Source organism: Lampris incognitus, chromosome 1 (genome assembly GCF_029633865.1).
Source record: "Lampris incognitus isolate fLamInc1 chromosome 1, fLamInc1.hap2, whole genome shotgun sequence".
Classification (NCBI taxonomy): Eukaryota; Metazoa; Chordata; class Actinopteri; order Lampriformes; family Lampridae; genus Lampris; species Lampris incognitus.
In genome coordinates, this window is record NC_079211.1 from 16,858,754 (window position 1) to 16,872,903 (window position 14,150).

The 14,150-nt window shown below is 46.4% G+C and overlaps 1 protein-coding gene across 4 annotated transcripts in view; it reads right to left on the reverse strand.

Moving 5' to 3' along the window:
- The window catches only part of tenm2a (teneurin transmembrane protein 2a), a 217,581-nt gene that overhangs the window by 172,054 nt on the left and 31,377 nt on the right, over positions 1-14,150 (reverse strand). For 2 of the 4 annotated variants that reach the window (XM_056292250.1, XM_056292273.1), the window contains one exon: positions 7,397-7,447. The exons of the other annotated variants lie outside the window; for them this stretch is intronic. In XM_056292250.1, coding sequence (XP_056148225.1) covers positions 7,397-7,447 — 51 coding nt within the window. The remainder of the gene's footprint in view (positions 1-7,396; positions 7,448-14,150) is intronic. 4 annotated transcript variants of the gene reach the window in all.

Consider the following 14,150-nt stretch of genomic DNA (forward strand, 5'->3'; position numbering starts at 1 on the left):
GACAAATGAGTGTTGGTATTGGAGTGTTCGAGCACTTCAGCTCCACTACACTGTTGGGCTTAGGAAAATCCACATCACAGTTCGCCCACCAAAGGCTCGAGACAGAGAGCGAGAGGGCAAGGGTGTTGGGGCGAGAACCAAAAGTAAGCAAAATCAATAGGTAGACTTGTGACAAGATACAAAAGAACACGATACTGAATAATTGATAACGGTTAAGAGATGGGACATGCCAAGAGCATTTATTTATACTCATTTCTTTCTTTTTCAGGGAACTTCACCAGCACCAGTTTTTTTTCGGCTTCCAGTGTGGGAAGATGGCGGCACAAACTTATCATTGAGGCGGCCTCACCCAGTACCGTCCATGCAGTGTCTTTGTCCACATCTGCGTCTAAGTTTGTGTCTTTGTTTGACGGCTGGGAGAGCTGGCATTGGATCGGCTGGGAGAGCTTGGTCCTGTGGGCTCAGGGACCACAGGCCTGCCCGGAGCTGTGCCCGAAGAGGAAGCACCGAGGTCGGTCTGACAGGACGCGGAAGTGGGGCAGGCTAAGCTAACTGCTAGCTCATACAAAGTGGCAGTCTGATAACACAGAGGGCAGTCTAGCGGCGGCCTCTCCTCAGGTCAACTTTGTTTTAGTGTCGTCGTGTGGAGTGCGGGGAGGTGTTTCGAAGGTGTCTGGCTGCGAGAGCTGGCGTTGGATTGGCTGGGGGAGCCTGGTCTGCTGCGTCCTGTGGGCCCAGGGACCACGGCCCTGCCCGGAGCTGCACCCGAAGAGGTGACACCAAGGGCGGTCTGACAGGACATGGAAGCGGGGCAGGCTAAGCTAACTGCTAGCCCATGCAGACCAGCTGTTCCGACAGTCATCCTGCATTTGTTCTCCTGGACACTGATTTTTTTGTTTTTTTGTAGTTTTTTTTTTCTTGTACTTTTTGGATGTGTTTTTGTCTTTGTGCTGCACTGCTGTAGGCTGGGGGAAACGACATTTCATTTCATTTCAAGTACGCGAGCTCATGAAAGGGAGTGAGGAAGTGTTTGTGATTCCTGATTGCTTGCCCTCTTTCTCGTACCATGCAATGTCACGTCCGGTCTGTCTCTGCACTGAAACAGGGAAGCAATAGTTATTCGCCAACCTAGTATTGGTCAATTCATTTTTAATAGGTTCAGAGGGTTGGGGGGCATTAATTAAGCCCAGAGGTGACTGGAACATACTATTGATCTGCACCAGTGGGTCCGGTATATTCCACTGCTGAGGTGCACGGGGAGAGGTAACTTGATGACTGTGGCAGAAGGACAGTATCAGTATCATAAAAACTACTAGCCAACAACTATATGAGATATAGAGCGCTGAAGTGAGAAGTAAAGTCAAACTTAAGGTTAGGTTTAGAGCTGAAGTTAGTCTGAAGGTTAAGAATACAAACACTGTTTGGGATTAGATGGATTTCTCCCTCTTTGCAAAGAGAGATAGTGATGACTTTGCGAAGAGACTATCAGGGACAAGGGCTGTGGTAGACTGGACCAACCCATTGATCAAGTGTAGGGGTGACTGGGTCGTACTATTGATCCTAATTGGTAAGAGATGAAGGACATTGCATGAAGTGGACTAAGCTTGGGAGGTAGAGCTTGGGAGGAAGAAGAAGAAGAAGAAAAAAAGGGAGCAGAAGGAAGACAGATTGAGTGTGCCGTGGCTCACAGACTCCTTATCCTGCTCCTTTGGAAGTAAAGATGGCAGGGGAAAGCCAAAGTCAAAACAGCTGATGGAGATACAAAAAGCTGTATCCCTCTCAGTTCCCTGGGCTTCAGCGCCTTTGCCAGTGCAATCAATACTTGGCTTGGCAGTGGGGAGGGTTTGGAAAGGGAGATTTGGAACCAGCTGAGATGTCTGTCTCCCGGCTCAACCGTTGAGATGGAAGATGTATCCAGCCGATTGTGCGATGATTAGCCAGCTCTGAGTATTAAGTGACAAAATAAGAGGACTTGCTCAATCAGAATATAGAGACTCTAATATAGATTTATTCATCTGCTCTTCCTCCCATTTGACTTCCCGTAACACAAAGCCAACCTATTAAAGCAAGTATTGAGCGGAACAGAAATGGTTTAAATAGGAGTATTGACGTGAACGCTGCAGCTTTCTTTCTGCTGAACAATGCTCTTTTGATCGGTGTCCGCGTGTTTGCTCGGTGTCCATGCGCTGCCCCCTGGTAGGGGTGTCAGGTTTACTGATGGGCAGGAAGGGCAGTGCTGTACGCATGTGCACAGACCCGACCGACATGTGGGCTGCACCCGTGCACGCGCGCACACACACACATAGATGCAACTACGCACACACACAAACCAGCACCCTCTGCCAGGCTTAAAGAGGTTTGATGCTTTGAAGCTGTGATGGGGAAATCCAATTATACGCAGTGATTACAGTAACTTTCTCTATGGAGATTCACATTAACCTCTGGCTAAAGATGACATTTTAGAGGTGTACGTTTGTGTTTGTGCGTGTGTGCATGCATGCATGCATGTGTGCACGTGTGATGGAGTAATGCCCGTGTGCCTCTGTCAAACCATGTGTGTGTGTGTGTGTGCATAGACTCTGCGGTCTTGCACCATATCCATCCGCCGGTGTGCTCTGAGAATCCCCGTCTGTGCTTCTCCGAGACAGACAGCAGCAGCCAGAGACATTCCAGGTAATGTCATGCCATGTCTCGCCATGCTGCGTTGTGCCCCGCGGTGCTGTGCACCGATCGATGTAACGGCATGAAGCACCAATCAATGAGGATTATAACCCTGTAAGGAGCCATGCAGCGAGTCTGTCTTATTGCTCACACAGGGCACTTATGTATTTATTATTCAGGGAATACAATCGCAAAACAATAAATATCTATACAATATACCAACCCGATCCGAATGGGCACACCTCGGAGCCAATCCTTTATGTAATGCAGTGAAAGGGGGAGGTGGTGGCACGGTACCGAGGGAATGCATCATGATGCTGGAGACTGGCACCTTTGCGCCCGCCGTGCACATGCACACCCGCCGGGCATATCCGCCAACCTGCTTGGCCCACTATGGGGTAAGGGAGGGGTCAGGGATCAGCCGCTCTTTCCACCTGTCACGCCCACACTTTGAGTCACAAACAAACACACACACAGCTATATACACAGTCTTACACACGTGCATGAGTGCGTGCAGACACACGTGCAGACGGGCGTACACATACAGCGACAGGCCCGGCAGTAGGCTTCAACCCCTATGGCGGTGGGCTTCCCACAGTGCTCTGCGGGAGGTCAGAGATTATCCTGGCGCTTGCACACAGTCACAGAATGTTAATCCTTTGCCGTCTCTTCTGTTCGAGTGTCAAATCTGGATCCATCTCTTCTTCGCCATCCTCCTCCTCCTCCGCCTCCCCCGGTATTCATCTACCCCCCTCCTCGTCATCGGCCCTTCCCATCATTCCCTTGCTCCGTCCGTATCTTATCCACATTTCATGCCTTCCCTCTGTCCGTCCGTTTTGGGTCCCGTTTCTTACTCTTCTGTTCCCCCGTTTTCTGACTCGGAAGGCAATGTGATGGCCCGGCGCCCATTCTGCCTCATCCTCCTCGCTCTCCTCTGCTCCTGGCTCGGCCCTCAACATGAGCCCTGCATCGATCTCCTCATCCCCCGCGAAAACAAAACACTAATCAGCCTGTCATAATCAGTCTGCTGGAGGAGGAAAGATGGAACGCCGAGCATGGGGGGGGGGATCTGATGTGCGAACAGTGGCAAAAGCACGGGGGCAAAGAGTAACCGGTCCTTTTCAGCTGCGCATGAAATGGATTCGTGCTTTGAGAGGTTTATGTGAGAATATAATGCTAGTCTTACTGGCTCTTGAGTCTCACTAAATTTGTCCCGTTTGTCAAAAAATGACACTTGTTGCTACAAGACCTTCTTAAAAAAAATCACTCAGGTTTAAGTGAACGTTAGCTTCTCCCCAGTGAATCATAACCTCTCTTCTACATCTTCCTCAGCTCGTTTCTCTGCTCTGTCCCTGTCCAAAAACAGAAATTGCTTTTCGTTATGTTGTGTTGCCCTTAGCCTTTACTTCTTTTTTTTTCTTCTTCCCCAGCGCTTCTCTTACAGGAATGCTTTCAGGGCACCTTGGCTCCAACCCTTACACTCCTTGGTTGTTTTGCTCTTGGAGCGAGGACTCACGGCTTATCATTTGTACGGTTGCACTCGCGGTCCGGGTGGCAGGGTCAGCTAAATTTGTGATACATCAACGCCCAGGAACACTGAGGTAGTTATTAAATCCAGTAGTTACACGAGTTTAATCGAACAAGACTTTCCTCACATTCAGGAGATTAACCATCAGGATGCTGCACCACCGAGCTGACAACGTCCCCACCGACACAGCGGCCAGGGAAGGGGAGAAATCCCACATTAAACAGGCCCCGGTTAACACCTAACTGGGTGTTTGTCAAAACCAGAACGACGCCCAATGGGCACCAGCCAATCGAAGAGAGGAGAAGGACAACAGCTGTCTAAGCGTAAATCGGTGGTGATTCTGTATGTGGTGAGAGTACTGGAAAAGCTGAGATGCTTATTTTCAACACCACCTCTCAGATGCTTTCAAACCCCAAAACATGTTGCGCCAGAAATTGGTCCACCCCAAGGATCGGGTCACCCGGCACAAACACAACAATATAGTGTACCCTGTTAAGTACCAGGAGGATTGCCATGACTTGTACATTGGGGAAACTAAACAGACGCTGGCCAAGAGGATGGTGCAACACAGGAGAGCTAACATGTCAGGCCAGGACTCTGCAGTCTACACCCATCTATAGGCCAGTGGCCACTCTTTCAAGGATGAGGATGTGCACATCCTTGATGGGGAGGAACGCTGGTTTGAATGGGGAGTCGAAGAAGCCATCTGTGTGAAGATGGAACGACCATCCCTGAATTGAGGGGGGGCTAAGCGTATGTCTGTCACCATCTTACAATGCTGTGATTGCAACTATTCCCAAATCCTCTGTGAATAGTACACATGGCCATTGTAACTCTAGCTAATGCTCACGGCAATTTGCTTATGAAACTGATCGTTGGTTTCGGTTGTTATGCAACTATATTGTTCATAAGGGCGGGGATACCTGCAGTCAGTTGCTACTGAAGAGGTCACTTAGATGAGTGATGAAACATTTCTCTCAATAAACGTGTCCAGATGAACTGATTCAACTTTCTTTGGTACAGTAGATGAAGTTTGTAATCTGTCACAAACGTGGTGTTTCCAGACGGCGTGTGTCAGGCCGTCAGACACACACTACTATATGCCCCATATATGTGCTGCTGACATCATAATTGAGGCAGGTACACAGCATCACAGCTTCTCTATCAGTTCAAGATCGTATTTCAGGGGGCATCCGAGTAGCAGAGCGGTCTATTCCGCTGCTTACCAACACGGAGAACGCCTGTTCGAATCCCCGTGTTACCTCCAGCTTGGTCAGGCATCCCTGCAGACAATTGGCCGTGTCTGCTTGTGGGAAGCCGGATGTGGGTATGTGTCCTAGTCGCTGCACTAGTGCCTCCTCTGGTCGATCAGGGCGCCTGTTCGGGGAGGGGGGGAACTGGGGGGAATAGCGTGATCCTCCCATGCACTACTTCCCCCTGGCAAAACTCCTCACTGTCAGGTGAAAAGAAGCGCCTGGCGACTCCACATGTATCGGAGGAGGCATGTGGTAGTCTGCAGCCCTCCCCAGATCGGTTGAACGGGTACAACTGGGGAGAAAAAGGGGGAAAAATCCCAAAAAAAAAGATAGTGTTTCTGATAGAAGGCAGATGACCAGTGCTCGATACCTCTTACCTTAATAAGTAAGGGCAGGTGTAAGACTTGTGGCTAAAAGGATTCAACTCTCATCATTCCTCAATAAAATGATAAACCATGGCTGCAGAAAAGCCCTGGAATGCACAAAATATAAAAGGAACCTTACAAAGACCGAAGTGGGGGGGGGGGAGAGAGCGAGAGAGAGAGAGAGAGAGAGAGAGAGAGAGAGAGAGAGAGAGAGAGAGAGAGAGAGAAAAACTCTCCAGGCCTTCCTTAAAACGCACGTACACATTATGCACTCCTCACACTCACCCACACACACACTCCTCCTCCGCTTTCTTTTTTCCCCGTTACACCGCCTCGGTCACTTCTTCAACTCTGATCATACTAATGAAAACTGATGAAAACTCCACAGCCCAATAAAGCAAACAAAGCCACTAATACATGTTCACACAGATAAACATTGTGTGAGAGACAAGAAAATAAGGTTGCGGCTGCTGCAGCAGAGCGGGGGGAAAGGAAAAAGGAAAATAACGCCCACTGGGAAATTTTCTTTGATCAAGTGCGAAGAGATTAGCCAGTTGGATGTGTGCAAATGAACTTGGGATCATAATGAAAGTAGCTCATACATGCAGATGAGGCGGGCAATGAGAACAATGGCCTTGCCCTCTATTATCCGTGGGGTGGCACGATTACGACTGAACTAGAAATCCTCATAGTTCTGCAAGATATAATGATTTTGATTGTCGTGATTATGTTAAAATTGATGATTTTAGAAAATCATTTTGATCTAATTTTGCCATCGTCAACCATCCATCCATCCATTCATTATCCAAACCGCTTATACTGCTCAGGGTTGCGGGGATGCTGGAGCCTATCCCAGCAGTCATTGGGCGGCAGGCGACGAGACACCCTGGACAGGCTGCCAGACCATCACAGGGCCGACACACACATATTCACACCTAGGCACAATTTAGTATGGCCGATTCACCTGACCTACATGTCTTTGGACTGTGGGAGGAAACCGGAACGCCTGGAGGAAACCCACACAGACATGGGGAGATCATGCAAACTCCACACAGAGGACGACCCGGGACAACCCCCCCAAGGTTGGACTACCCCAGGGCTCAAACCCAGAACCTTCTTGCTGTGAGGCGACCACACTAACCACTGCACCACCGTGCCGCCCCATCCTCAATCAACACTGTTAAAAATGTTCAAATATAAGGGGCATTCTGCACTGAATGAAAGCGATCAGTATTGCAAATATGCCAACACAGTATTATTCATCTAATGTGGAAACTTAAATATTGATATGAAGCTATACACAATTGATTGTGCGGACCTAATCTGGGCAACCTGTGTGGCCGTCTCTGGGAAACCTGAGACGGGAAGCAGCTAGAGCCCAAGTAGTACACGTCGCCCCTCTGTAAGGGAGGCAACCTAAGGCATACAGACATGAACAAGACGACAAGACAAGAACAAGACGACACAGGAGATCGCACACAGACCAGGGCAGTAAAAGGCACAAGCGAAACAGTGACATAAACACAACATAAAAGACAACGATGGCCTTGTTAATCTAAGACACGCCACACTCAGACATGACTTACTGATCACATAGTCACCAAATGGATCTTCATCCTCCTCATCATCAAGGTACACTGAAAGATGCATGATGGAGGAAAGAAATCAAAAGTGAAAAAAATACAAATCAGGAAAGAGTGCATGCATACAAGAAGAAAAAAAATAAACCAAAAACTTGATTTAGGAAAAACAAAAATGGAAAATGCTTGGATGTACCATAAACTCAAAACTCATACAGTGCATATGATCTGAGAAGTCAACAAAAGCATGGTGTGTCTGGCTTCTAAGATCTCACTTCTCTCTGGTTGTGTGAGTCTTCTTTAAGAGGTAAAGCACTGGCTATTAAACTACAAATGTAGTTTCAACACTATACGGGGGAAAATATGATCACCCATAATTGGCTGGAGAACACTCATTTTCTCCTTACTGCTGCTACTTGCTCGCCCCCCCCCCCCCCTCTCTCTGTCTGACTGTTCTGGAGATGGCATGAAAGACCATTATATCTCACTAAATTCCCTATTAGGGCAGCATTGAAGTCATCAGCATGATACAAGTACAGTGCCAGTGATATTTCACTGTGCCAGTGACTCTCTGGAACCTGGTAATGATACTGTCAGTATGGGTGGGGCCATTCATGGCAGATGCACAGTGCAGACTGGCTTGAAAATCTAGTCAAATGGGCACGGTAGCGTTGACTACACAAAAACATTAACAAGATATATAACACAATTTGTTTAGGGGATTTACAATACAAATGAGTCCGTAGTCAGTGCTTAAGCGAAGTCTTTAAGAAATCCCTCTCCCCTCACTCCCTTCCCCTTGATTTCTATTCATCCGTTATTTCTTCCTCCCCCTCCTCTCGCCATTGCACCAGCCCCTCCAAAGTGAGTCAGCATCCATCCCCTGCAATCAATATCCCGGGGCTTTTATTAAACACTGTTCTTATACATCGCTATGTGTGCACGCATGTGTGCATGTACTTGTGAATACGCGTCTTATCACTTCGATAGCAGCTCTCATCCAGCAATTCCTTTATCGAGTCAGATAAAGAGTGAGGGTCACGAATGCTTACACGTGTGTGTGTGTGTGTGAGGGTGTGTGGGCAAAGTAGGGCAGAATCGGTCTGAAAAGTATTTAAGTGCTGAAAACACCGTCCTAAAAGTAATCAGTAATGTATTCTGTTACAATACTCAAAATGAGTAACTCATTCAGATTACATTTAGCAAACACCTTCAAAAGGTGCACGTGAAACAGTCGTGCCGTGTTAGGAACATTATTTAGGTCACATCGTTGCTTATTCCTTGGTTTGATCGGTATCTCCGTGCCATTATCTCAATGGCCCATGTGCTGACCAACTGCCGACTGCTACCGCGGCCTGCCCGAGGTGCGAGGTGCAGTTCAGACAGGGGGAAATGTGTGCGTGCTGATTCGAAAATGGTAAATGTTTTTATTTTTTTCAAAGATCGTATCGTTACCTTTAATTAGGAGCAGCGTCGACACCAGGGCACACACGTTTCACCATTGGGGGTTTTTCAGATGACCTCACCTTGCTACTGTTAGCTAATAGTGCTATTAGCTATCAGCTACTGCATGAACGAGAAATAGGCTGTGACAGAAACACTGGGGTTGGATCAAAACATCTGATTTTGCAGCATGTTTCTTTTATGTGTCTACCAATAAAAACGATTTATACAGTTAATATATTTCACAATTATTGTTTAAAAGACAAGGAGTACATTTCTTATAATGGTACTCATGCCAGGGACAGGTGCTAGACTCAGTTGAAATGCTCTAAACCAGAGGTCTTCAACATTTTTCAGGCAAAGGACCCCTTGGCTGATAGAGACACAGCAGCGGGACCCCTTATGACATATCATATAAAATTGTGTTGCTTATTAGACCGTGCCAACTATAAAGTGTAGGGTTGCCTATAGTGCCATGTGTAAAAGTACTTTGTAATAGTATATACAATGCTAAGCCATTAAAATACTTATTGAGAGATTGATATATTTAAAGAATGTGTTCTGTTTATTCTTTTTGGCACGTGTGTAGATTCATCCAATCGTAATGCAAAAGCCTCTGCCAACCTCAGTTTCTCTACTAGTTGCACCCTCACATCAGATGCCATGTCATCAATACAGCGAGCAATGGTTGTGTCCGACAACGGAATGCTTTTCGGTTTATTAACGTACTAATCATTCCCAAACACTGTTTCGCACATATCGCTGGCTGCAGGCAATATTAAATCCTCTGCAATTGTGTATGGCTTTTTGTTCCGAGCGATCCGAAGAGCAACTTGATAAGAGGCTTTCAAAGCTGGCTCACCAACTGATTGTCTCATCAATGTCTGTTGGCCTTTGAGAGATTTGAGACGGGCCTGAAAGTATTCCACCGGTTTTTCTTTCACGTGAGTATGGGCTGTCTCCAAGCGGCGCTGCAGCTTTGACGGCTTCATACGTTCGTTTGACGGCACGGCAGAGCAGATGACACACACTGGTAATTCAACGCCCTCAGTCTCTTTCAAGGTAAATCCAAACTTGAGATAATTCTCTGAATATTTTCGGGCGTTCTCTCGTTTGTGCTTAGCAGCAGTTTTAGCATGGCTGTTAGCAGGTGCGTTACTCTCATCCTCTGAACTTTCGCCAGCGGTTCGTGATGAAGCGCAGGGTCTGTCAGAGTTTCTTGGTCGAGAAGTTACAAAGCGATCTGTTGTAGATCACATTAAAGTACGAATGGCTGTATACTTAGGCTAATAATACATACCTACTTGGCTAATATGGCATGCAATTATTGCCAGTGTTTTATTGGCACTGCACATAGAATGGTTTAGCATAGGATAGCTAGCTGGTGCTCGGCTTTCAGGGTCATCGCATTATTGCACAAGGATTCATGGGTATCTTCAATGTTGTAATTTTTTTAAATGAATAGGAAGATTTATCTTTGCTGATAATAGGTTGAATTTATGTTAATGTGTATTTTTGGACATATTTTTAGAAGAAAAGAGTTGGGGATCAAAGAATTTGGCGGACCCCCTGCAGTAAATCTGAGGACGCCCTCGGGGTCGCGGACCCCCTGTAGAAGATCTCTGCTCTCAACTATGTAAATGAAGTGAAACCAAAGTGTTTATGATGTACATTTTTTATTTTTCTGATCTACCAGTGGCCATAGATTCCCTGTGAAATCGACCGCTTTTTTCCCTTAATTATCTACCTGTGCCATAGTATAAGATATGCACTGTAATTTTCCGTTACTGAATCATTCAGTTTCATTCATTGCTCCATGTTCCACAAAAATAAGATAATCATATTACAGTTTTGTTTGCTGGTGGTTTTTTCAATATCTTTAGAAGTCAAATTAATGTTGTAATTTATTCATTTATCTATTTTTCTATGCCTCCTATCTGAATATGAGACTGAGCTGAACTCGTGCAGGACTTGAGACGCTGACCGCCGGACAGATCAACGATCACAACAATCTTAGTTTAATTTCATGGTCAAGAGGGCACAAGAATACATCCGATATCTTAGAGCTGAGGTGTGCATATAGATACATTTTTATTATGTGTGTCTAGAGCAAAAATTACAGTTAACACTTGCATATATATATATATATATATTATTCAGCATATTACAGCTATCCCCCCCTGTGACAACTATACGCAGGTTACCCTACACAGCTGAACTGGTAAATTAGATGCTTTGCATGTGTTTTGTTATTTGCTGGGTTCCAGGCTGCAGCCTAAGCCCTGTAAAAGACAATTACCTTCCAGTTGGTTTTCAATCTTCAAATGAGCTTACCTTCACCCGTACACCTAGGCCTGCCCTACCTGCCACGCCAACTCTGATTAGTATTCTCAATGTATTCCCCACTAAACGTACAGTACTTTATACGTTTTGAGGAGAATACATGTAGATTACTTCCCTCCGTTTCTGCAATCTGAATGCTGGTGTTTCGCAATGCGGGCTGTGTGGGCCACAGATACTTCAGCGTGTGTGTGTGTTGTGTGTGTGTGTGTGCATGTTGACTAGACACATTTTATTGATCCTAACTGCAGGGCACTTTTAACATCCAACAATTTTTACCTGCAGGTTTAAGCCCAGTGAGAGAATAGCAGTGACTTGATGTGTGCATATGTGTGTATTTATTTGTGTGGGTGCGTGAGCTTGTGTCCAAAAACCACTCATTGGCGTTAACTTAGATCAGGCTAAAGATATAAAAAAAGAAAAGAAAAATCAGACAGAAAAAAAGTCCTTGAACCATCAGGCAGCGTACGTATAGAGGCGAATACACGTGCGCACACACATGCGCTCGGTTGTGTATGTGTGTCTCTGAAAGCAGCAGCTTGTCAGAGCTGCTCTCACACACCATTCATCACAAGCTACTAATTCTGTTAGACTATTGTCGAGCTTTTCGCACCCAGCGTTGCTCTCTGAAAACTCAATCAGAGGCTAATGCCCCCAACCCCTGACACACCCGCACACACTCGCACTCCCGCTCACACACACGTACACACTCACAGACCCCCTCAAGGGAAAGCAGTAGTCTTGGGAGACCTACCAATCTAGCGTTCCAAGTCTGGCTTGACTTTGATAGACAGGGGCTCTGGTTAGCCAAAATATAGTTGTTGAGAATGGCTGTGTCGGATTTCTGGCAGATGTTTTAAGTGAAGTCAGTAAGTGGAGAAAAAAAAATTAGATCGCAAAAAAAAAAAAGAAATCGGAGGGGGCATGTGGTAGCCTGCAGCCCTGCAGCCCCGGCTCGGCAGAGGGGGTTGAGCGGCGACTAGGAGGGCTTGGAAGAGTGGGGTAATTGGTTGGGTACAATTGGGGAGTAAAAAAAGCAGGGGGGAGACCATAATTAAACATTATGTTAATCTACCTTGACAATAAAGGCAACACCTTCAGCCCCACACCACAAATTGCTTTAATACCACATCTGAATGAAATGATTTGCTGTGATTTTAAAGCCGTTCGTGCAGCAGTGAAGTAAAGAGAAGAGCACAGCTATGTGCACTGTGCCATCTGTGCTGAGGGTTTGATTCCTTGATTAGGGTTAAAAAAAATAAATCTGCAGATGTTTGGCATGGTAGTTTGCAAGTTTGTCTACACTGTCAAGGAACAGAATCCATCCATACACTGACAGAGTCGGGCAACTAGACTGAACAGGACCGACAGAGTCGGGCAAATAGTGACATGCAGTCACAGTTATGGTGAGCCGGAGTCATTATGAGTCAAACAATTTACTGAGATTAGGGGGGGGGGGCGAGAGAGAGAGAGAGTCTCCAATTAAGGGGAAGTAACCGACGGGGACCGAGCTCCTAAGCAGGCCTCAGACGCGGGTGGGGTTAGGCAGAAAGGCCAGGCTAAATTTAGCGCCACCTTTTCATTCTCTAATTAAGAGATTAATACATCCTGTCATGTCCGTCACAATACCACCTTATGATTTATTATCCAGCCCACAGGATGGAGGGATTGTGCCAGAGAAGGTGGAAGGAAAGGGCGAGGAATAGATTGTCCGCAAACAGCCAATCAACGTGCATATCTGATCGAGGTGGGGCTGGAGGGGGCAGCATGTGCAGGGCTGTTAGCGTGTGTGTGTGTTTATCGGGTCGGGCTACGAGCAAATCTAGGCTTTGCTGATGAGAAACAATGGCTGCTGAGCTTCAATCCACCCGTTTCATTAAGTAGCACTGTTGCTTAATGAGAAGACAACAAACATGCATGTTAACACACATGCACACACACATACACACACATGCACATGCACACACACAAACACAGACAGACACACACACACACACACACACACACACACATGTGGGGGCAGTGAACCATGGATCATGACCATAAAATCTGTTCTGGGGTTTAGCTTTAAATCAATGTCCAGGGCCGATCTTATTTCAACTAATGCATGTTTTAATCATCCCTCTCTCCTGATCAATGCGGTTTGGATCCAGGCACCGGCCACTGCAGTGGGAATTTACAAGCTCTCCTATTCTTTTTCCCCGTGTTTCCAGACGGGTGTTTTATGAGGCAGTGCACAGTGCGACTGTAAATCTCGTCCTCCGCTTTGACTAAATGAACCCTCCCCAAATGCAGCTCTTTTTTGCCCATATTTGTTTGTCTCGTTGTGTTGCTTGTGCGAACCGAACGCTCGCATTGCCAAGTCAATGTTCTAGTCTCTTTATTTTAATGGCGTCTAGAAGCAGTAATAAAAGCAAAGCCTCTTTATTCAGTACACCATCCAGTAAAACTGGATTGGGGGTGGGGGGGGGGGCGCGGAAATCCCCGAGCTGCATTTACGAAACCAACTCAACAATACTTGGCAGTAATAGGCATTTAGGAGTACGGGACCATTTCAAATTCCGAGTGTTGGGCTGAAAAACAACTTAACCGGCTGAAGAGATTTGTTATTGATACGTATTGCTTATATAAGCAAGGTCTGAACATTCATCTGAGACGGAGGCACGCGTAGGAATTCACACACAAACACACCAGCGAAATATGCACAAAATAGGGCTTTATCATCTGCTATGTCGTGCTGGGCTGGAGAAGGGGATTGGCTCGTGAGCAAAAGAAGAAAAAAAAAGATGCATTTTCTTGGGAGAAAATGGCCGTTCCCAGCTGCTTATACTCGCTCAAAGGCCAATCTGTGTGTGGGTCTTAATGTGTGCGCGTGGATGTGTGTCAGAGAGAAATGAGGAAGGGCAGTAATTCTGCAGACAACGCCGCTGTGTGGGCACGGACATGCCCATGTACTGCCGCTGTGCACTGCCATGGC